General features: G+C 46.5%; 1 protein-coding gene across 2 annotated transcripts in view; it reads right to left on the reverse strand.

Annotated features, from left to right (window-relative positions):
• The window catches only part of REEP1 (receptor accessory protein 1), a 149,240-nt gene extending 142,076 nt beyond the window's left edge, over positions 1 to 7,164 (reverse strand). For both annotated transcript variants that reach the window (XM_061155284.1, XM_061155286.1), the window contains exon 1: positions 7,096 to 7,164. In XM_061155284.1, coding sequence (XP_061011267.1) covers positions 7,096 to 7,130 — 35 coding nt within the window. In that variant the 5' untranslated portion in view covers positions 7,131 to 7,164. The remainder of the gene's footprint in view (positions 1 to 7,095) is intronic.
• Positions 7,165 to 8,195: the final 1,031 nt, after the last annotated feature.

The following is an 8,195-nucleotide window of genomic DNA, read 5'->3' on the forward strand; positions in this document are numbered from 1 at the left end:
AAGCTGACCTCCTTTGTCACAGAGCTTAGCACACACCTGGCTCAACAGTCAGAGAAACTGAAGGAAAAAGCAGGACCCGATGGAGCAGTGCAGGCCTGGATGGCTGCCCCAGTCACCAAGGTGAGAAGCAAGAGTGTGCAATAAAAGCAACTGTCCTGACCTCCCACATGTGAGAAATAAAATGACTGCTGCTTCAGTTCGGCTCTCCAAATCTCAGGAAAAGTCTCTCGTGGCCCAATTCAGCATAAACATCCAGGGAAGGGAATCCCAGGAAACTCAGTTAGGCCAGTCAAGTGGACACATTACAAAGCCAACCGTGAATGTACAGTTTCATGTCTTAAAGCTGGTAGGTAGTTCCGTAAGTGTTCATGTTGCTATTCTCCCTATATATTTTGTGTGCCTGAAATGTATTTTTTATAATTTTATTTATTTATTGGCTGTGCTGGGCCTTCGTTGCTGCCAGTGGGCTCTCTCTAGTTGTGGCAAGTGGGGACAACTCTTCCTTGCAGTGTGCAGGCTTCTCTTTGCGATGGCTTCTCCTGTTGCAGAGCACAGGCTCTAGGGTGTGGGGCTTCAGTAACCAGCGCACAGGCTTAGTTGCCTCACGGCACGTGGAATCTTCCTGGACCGGAGACTGAACCCATGTCCCCTACATTGGCAGGCAGATTCTTTACCAACTGAACCCCCAGGGAAACCCCTGCCTGAAATGTTTGATGATAGTTTAAATGTTCCTACAGCTGGAGAGTTGTAATCTTGTTGGTTACACCTGCCCCTGACCTCTACAGCCTGTACATTCAAAATCACAGATGTGGCCGTTGAGACCCCAGGTCACCCAGCCAGCAAGGGGCAGCCCTGGGACCCAGGACAGCCTTCCATGCTCTTTGTTCTAGACCAGGCTGCCTTCAGCAAACATGAGTTACAGGTGACCTAAAGAGGTGGCAGCTGCAGTGTACTGTCTTTTTACTTAATTTTCTTGTTTAGCATCCGTCTCTCATCACTAAAATTTAAGCTCCAAGAAAATAAAGACATTTGTCCATTTTGTTGGCACGTTAACCTTGGACTTCCCCGCCTCTGGAACTGTGAGAAATAAATTCCTATGGATTAAGCCACACAGCCTATGGTATTCCTGTTATAACAGCCCAGGCTTCAAGGTCTTCAAGGTAAAAACCCTGCATTTTTTTTTTTCTGTGTGGTGTGGCATGTGCGATCTTAGTGCCCCAACCAGGGATTGAACCCCAGCCCCCTGCATTGAAAGCCCAGTCTTAACCACTGAACCACCAGGAAAGTCCCAAGAGCCTAGCATTTTAAAAAAGAGGTATTTGGAGACAAAAACTTCAACTTGGGCAAGGAGGGAAGTTCTTTGGGGGTAACGGTTCAGGGCCCATAGGACCTATGGAGCCCCTGAACTCATCCTACACAAGTGAAGCTACTAATGCATGCTTCATAAGATAACATGCTAGACAAGCAATGCTGATTAAGCAATGTGGACTGTGCTGCAAGTCAGAATTTCCAGAGTTTTGCCTACACAACAAGTGAGCCGTTGATCTTGGAACAAATTACTACCTGTCTGAGCCGCAGGTTTTTGTTTTCCACATGGAACATAGGGAAAATTATCTTTGCCCTGCTTACCTGTGAGGCTGTGAGGCTCAAATGAAACTGACTCATAAAGTCTTTAACATGATTCCCATTATTCCCATGAGATGTTTTTTCACTCCCAGAATGGAAACAAAAATGAAACCACATAGGGACAAAAAGGTGTGCAAAGGGCCACCAGTTCCCATCAAAGACTTTCTGACTGCTGGAGACACCAGAATGCTGAGGGATATCCACCAATAGCCAACTACAGGCATACCCAGCTCCAGGTACTGGTTCTCTGAGATGAGCACCCTGATGCCCACACCCACAGCCCAGACTCCCCACAGCTCAGCTGTGGAAGAGTGGAGTTTTGATCCACAGCACATGCCCCCTTGTAGGTGGATTTTAATATTGCTTTCCCCACTGCTGGCTTTCTCTCTATGGCACACAAATAAGATCCTATTCTCATCACCCTGACTCTTATACATGATATAACATCCTGTCTGGAGCATGGACAGAGGAGTCTGGCAGGCTACAGTCCATGGGGTCACAAGGAGCTGGACATGACTGAGCACACGTACACACTGGAGCAAACCTGCTCCTTACTTTGTTTCTTCTGAAGTTTCATTCACACATAGCAGGAGGTAGTGAGATGCCTTGTATTTGATGACACATCCTTCAATCCTAGCAGATTGGGAAATTCTGGAGAACATAGGCATAGTTTATCCATCCATGATTTTGGGCTCCTTGGCTCATGACCCAATGGTAGGCATGTGGCAGGTATTACGTATAAACTTGTTGAATGAGTATAGAATGAAAAACACTAGGGTGGGAAGTGGGAGGGAGGGAGATTCAAGAGAGAGGGGACATATGTACACCTATAGCTAATTCAGGATGATATACGTCAGAAGTGAAACAAATCTTGTAAAGCAATTACACACACACACACACACACACACACACTAGACAAGCTCCCAGGCTATGCCAAGTTTACCAGAGCTGTATTTCCCTCACTCTGCCTCTCTGATATTTGTGTCTGCATGGAGGTGGTAGCCACACAGAGGGCTGAAGACAGATGGTCCAGCAGCCCCAGATTTCTGTCCTCCCAGGTTAGCAGCTCCAGAAGACAGAGAATCTCTATTCCCTTGTATCAAACTCAGAGGAGAAGCTGATTGCTTCTCCCCCATCCCCAACTTCAACCCAACCTCTTTAGCTTTCCTGACATCTTTCAAGACTGTTAACAGTTTCCAAGAGTGTTACAGTCTGGTCAGTGAGACCATTTAAGGGGTTCATTTACTACTTCACGAAGCTGGTGCTATAGACTGAATGTTTGTGTTCTCCCCTCATCATGCCACAAATTCATATGTTAATAATCCCCATTGGCAGGAACAGAGACTCAGACATAGAGAACAGACTTGTAGACATAATGAGGGAAGGAGAGAGAGGGTGGGACAAACAGACAGTAGCTTTGAAACATGTATATTACCATGTGTAAAACAGATAGCTAGTGGGAACTTGTGTTGCGGGATGGGAAGGAGGTTCAAGAGGGAGGGGACACATGCATACTTATGGCTGATTCACATTGTTGTATGGCAGAAACCAACACATCATTGCAAAGGAATTATCCTTCAATTAAAAAAATTTTTAAATGTGACTAAAAAAAAAAAATCCCCATTGGATGTGGGGCCTTTGGGACGAGATTGGGTCATAAGAGCAGAGTCTTCACGAATGAGATTAGTGCCCTCAAAAAAGAGCTCGCCCACCTCACCCCTTCTGCCAAGTGAGGGCAAGCAAAGTGACTGCTGACTATGAAATAGGAAGTGAGTTCTCACTAGACATGGAAACTGCATCTTGATCTTGGACTTCCCAGCCTCCAGAACTCCGAGAAATAAACATTTGTTGATTAAGCCACCCAGCCTACTGTGTTCTGTCATAGTAACCTGAATGGACTAAGACAGCTGGGCTGGGCAAGGGCTGAACTGAGCTCACTGCACACTCCTCTTTTCCCAAAGGTCCAGGATCCTCTGGGCCAGGGCCCAGAGAGAGTTGATTAGCTTTCAGGGTAATGTCCCACTGAGAAAAGTGAAGGAAGTTCACACTTCCCTGCAATGCCATCGTTCCAGAACACCTGGCTGACACATCCGGGAAAACAAGCAGCGCTCACTCCACAAGTGAGAACTGTGCAGATTCTACATGTAGAGAATTTCCAGATCAGAGGAAACCTGGTTCATCCACCTAACTTCAGGGAACATAACACTTAGGCTATCCAGGAAAGAAGAGTCTAACTCAGTAGAAACAACAGCAGCAATAATGAGGATGTTGAGCTATCTGAACGTTTGCTTTTAGAAACTCAGTTTCCTATCCACAAAATGGTGATCTCCCACAGGATTATTTACAAGATTCAAATTAAGTTATACATATTACTTCATAATAGGGCTTCCCTGGTGGCTCAGAGGGTAAAAGAATCTGCCTGCAATGCAGGAGACCGGGGTTTAATCTCTGGGTTGGGAAGATCCCCTGGAGAAGGAAATGGCAACCCATTCCAATATTCTTGCCTGGAGAATTCTGTGGACAGAGGAGTCTGGTAGGCTGCAGTCCATGGGGTGGTAAAGGGTCAGACAATACTGAGAGACTAACACTTTCCCTTCCCTTTCCTTTCCCTATATATGAAGCAAATATGGGAGTAGACACAAAGGAAGCACTCCCTAAGTTTCTCCTGTTACTTGACACAACCAGCCCCTATCTTCCTGAACTGGAGAATGAAAGTCCATAAATGATAACTTTTTTTTTTTTTGGCCATATCTCAAGACTTGTGGGATCTTAGTTCCCTGACTGGGGATTGAACTTGGGCCCTCAGCAGTGAAAACACAGAATCCTAACCACTGCACCACGAGGGAATTCTTCATAAATAATAACTTTAAATGGATATACCCACCTCCCCACACACATATACACACACATTTATTCTGGATATTTGATTTTTTTTATATTCAATAACTGTGTACTATTATTTTAACAACACAGTCTTTTACTTTCATATTTTAATTGATTTTGTTGGAAACAGTTCCTCCAAATACAAGACCAACACTCATAATTTGAGCTTTCTGAGTGTGTGAAATTCTGGCTTCTGTGATTAGCTTAATTTTAAGTTTGCTTTCTCTGATTGGTAGACTGCTGAGATTTCTTTCTAGTTATTTTAATTCAGAATTAATTAAAGCCTTTTCTTTTGCTCTCCAGGCAGAAGCAGGTTGTATGGAAGGTGGCTGAATTGTTACCATAAACTCTAATTAATCCACCCAGAGCCCCGCTATTGTGAGGAGCGCTGGCTAGCCAAGGCACGGCAGAGTGATGCTTGTAGGACACTTGGATGTGAAGTTGGGAAGCGTTTCAACTCAGAGCCAGGACCACGTGAAAAGGCTGCTTTGTCTGTTCTTACTGTTGAGCTCATTAAATTGGATTACTGTCAGGACAACCAAGCCCCAAATGACAAACTCAGCCGTGCTGCAAGAGCCCTTCAGAAGCCCTCCACAGAAGCAGGCTTGCACTTCCCCATGGAAACTGACGCTCCATCCAGAACAGCACTGCTTCTCTGATGACCCCTCCAAGCTGAGTGTTCCAGCCTGAATTCTGGAACCCAGGAGCAGGGAGCCTGCCCATGTGGGAGGCAGGGAGACGGTGCTGGTGTAATGTTTCTCTTTTCCAGAGTACAGGTTGCTGCTGTTGACCCCAGAAAGTCTGTGAAAATGATATTTGTTTAATTTTACTTATTCATTTATGGCTGTGCTGGGTGTTCATTGCTGCTGCATGGGCTCTGCTCTAGTTGTGGTGTGTGGGCTTCTCACTGCCGTTGCTTCTCTTCTCGTGGAGCGTGGCTTCAGTAGTTGCAGCACAGGGGCTCAGCAGTTGTGGCTCCCAGACTCTAGAGCACAGGCTCAGTCGTTGTGGCACATGGGCTTACTTGCTTTGAGGCATGTGGAATCTTCCCAGATCAGGGATTGAACTGAGTCTGGCATTGGCAGGCGGATTCTTTACCACAAAGCCACTAGAGTAGCCTGCAAACATTGTTTTATGTGTGCGTTTGAGCTTCGATCTGGGGAGTGATTCCAAAGCGTTCCCACGACTCTCAGAACTGTCACGGACACCTCCACCTGCCCACCCCCGCCCAAGAAGGTTAGAAACCTTTGTCTTAGTACAGACCTTAGACAGTCTGGCTCCATCTCACCTTCTGTTCTGCTTTCCCCAAGGATCTCCTCATGGCAGCATGCCCCACCACGCACAGACCTCCCCCCATTCTCCCCATTTGAGGTGGTGTGCGTGAGCGCCCAGTCACTTCAGTCATGCCCTCCTCCAGGGGGTCTTGCTGACCCAGAGATCAAACCTGGGTCTCCTGCATTGCAGGCAGATTCTTCACTGCTGAGCCACTGGAGAAATCCATCTGAGGGGTTCGGCAGGGCGGGGGGAGAGGGGCAGTTGGTCAAAAGCCTCCGAGTCACCTCGGAGTCTTCCCTAGAGCTGCTTCCTGAGACCTGTTCTTTCTTTACTTTCAGGACTATGTCCAGTGCAGGAAACTCAGGTTTGATCCCTGGGTCAAGAAGATTCCCTGGAGAAAGAAATGGCAACTCACTCCAGTATTCTTGCCTGGGAAATCCCATGGACAGAGGAGCCTGGTGGGCTACCATCCATAGCGTTGCAGAGTCAAACATGACTGAGCAGACACGCACTTGAGTGCAGCCTCGGCTCTGTAGACCATGTAACCCTCTCTCTGTGAGGGACCAGGACTGCACCCTAGGAACAACAGCAACCCCACTGGTGAGTTGGGGAGGTGAGAGGGTACTGTGGGATGACTAATGGTCCTCCAGGATTTATATCCCCCTGGGAAATCAAAATATGACCTTACTTGGAAATAGAGTCTTGTAGATGTTAGTGGTTAAGGTGAGGCTATACCAAATTAGGCTGGGCCCTAAATCTGATAACTGCTGTCCTTAGGTGAAGACGCAAGGACACACAGACACACACAGGGAAGAAGGTCCTGTGATGATGGAGACAGGGATGTTGGGAGTGATACATCTCTAAGCCAAGGAATACCGAGGATCGCCAGGCACGATAGGAAGATAAGGCAGGGACTTCCTGGTGGTCCAGTGACTGAGACTCTAAGCTTCCCATGCAGGGGGCCCAGGGTCAATCCCTGGTCAGGGAACTAGATCCCATATGCTGCAACTATAGTTCTGGCATTCAACAGTGAAGATCGAGGATCCTGCCTGCTGCCACTGAGACCCAGTACAGCCAAATAAACAAATAAAATTTAGAAGTGAATATTGAAAGAAAGAAGCTAGAACAGAGGCATGGGTGAGGCCCCCCAACCCACTGCCCCCCAGTGCCTCCAAAAACCAGTCCTGCCCACACCTTGATTTCAGACTTCTAGCCTGAAGTCTTGAGAATAACTTTCTGTTGTCTTAAGCCGCCAAGTTTGTGATAATTTGTTACGGCTGTTCTAGGAAACTGATACAGGCAAGTACTTACCGAATCCTGAGGGATCGGCCTTTGTTTTTCTCCATGTTCTCTGGAGGCTGGGCTCTTGCTGCATTCTTGGCAAGGCACAGAGTGGGAATCACAGTCACGTGAGCAAAGCATACAGGGCCCTGGGTTTGTGACAGCCAGCCACAATGCCGCCCTCTGAAAACAGCTCCATGCAAAGTCCAGTCTCGGGCCCAGGGCCAGGAGGCCATCCACAGCTCAGTCACCCCCTCTCTACTGTAGAGGTGATGAAATGAGCCAGTGTGTAGGTGATATTAGTGAATGAGCAGATTGTTACTAAAAATAGGCAAGGTTGGGTGCTGGGGACACAATGAGGAGGCAAAAGCACTTAAAGGTTATGATCCTGCTCTTGTTAATAATGTAATGATAAAAAACTACCATTTACTGAGCACTTAGCATGCCAGGCGATGTGCTATGCACTTTACAAGCATTATCCCATTTTAGCCTCACATCAGGCCTTTGGAAATAAATAACATGCCCAAAGTAAAAAAGCCAGTAGGTAACAGAGAAGGGCAGATAAGACAAATGCACATAAAAAGAAATAGACAACAGAGCTGAAGATAATATGTGCTTAGAATGTGATCTGGGCTTCCCTGATGGCTCAGACTGTAAAGAATCCGCCCTCAATGCAGGAGACCTGAGTTCGATCCCTGGGTCGGAAAGATGCCCTGAAGAAGGGAATGGCTATTCACTCCAGTATTCTTACCTGGAGAATTCCATGGAGGGCTTCACAGTCCATGGGGTCGCAAAGAGTTGGACACGACTGAGCGACTAACACTTTCAGAACATGAACAACACTCAGTGCAGAGAAATCTGTAAAATAGTAACAAAATTAATTCCAACCTCATGGGTTGTTCTGAAGTCTAAAGGAGCTCATGTTTCAGAGGATTTTTTTCTAAAGTATCTCGCAGAGAGTAAGCTGTCAATAAATACTAGGTATTCCATTTACTATTAAAATGAATAGGGCAGAGAGCTAGAACTTTCTAGATGGAAAGATTATTCAATGAAAAGTAGAGATTCAGGAGTGAGTATTTTATTTTGGAGTCATGTGTCTACACTGAATATGGAGATGGAGAAAACAGATG

This window comes from Dama dama, chromosome 11 (assembly GCF_033118175.1).
Source record: "Dama dama isolate Ldn47 chromosome 11, ASM3311817v1, whole genome shotgun sequence".
Lineage (NCBI taxonomy): Eukaryota > Metazoa > Chordata > Mammalia > Artiodactyla > Cervidae > Dama > Dama dama.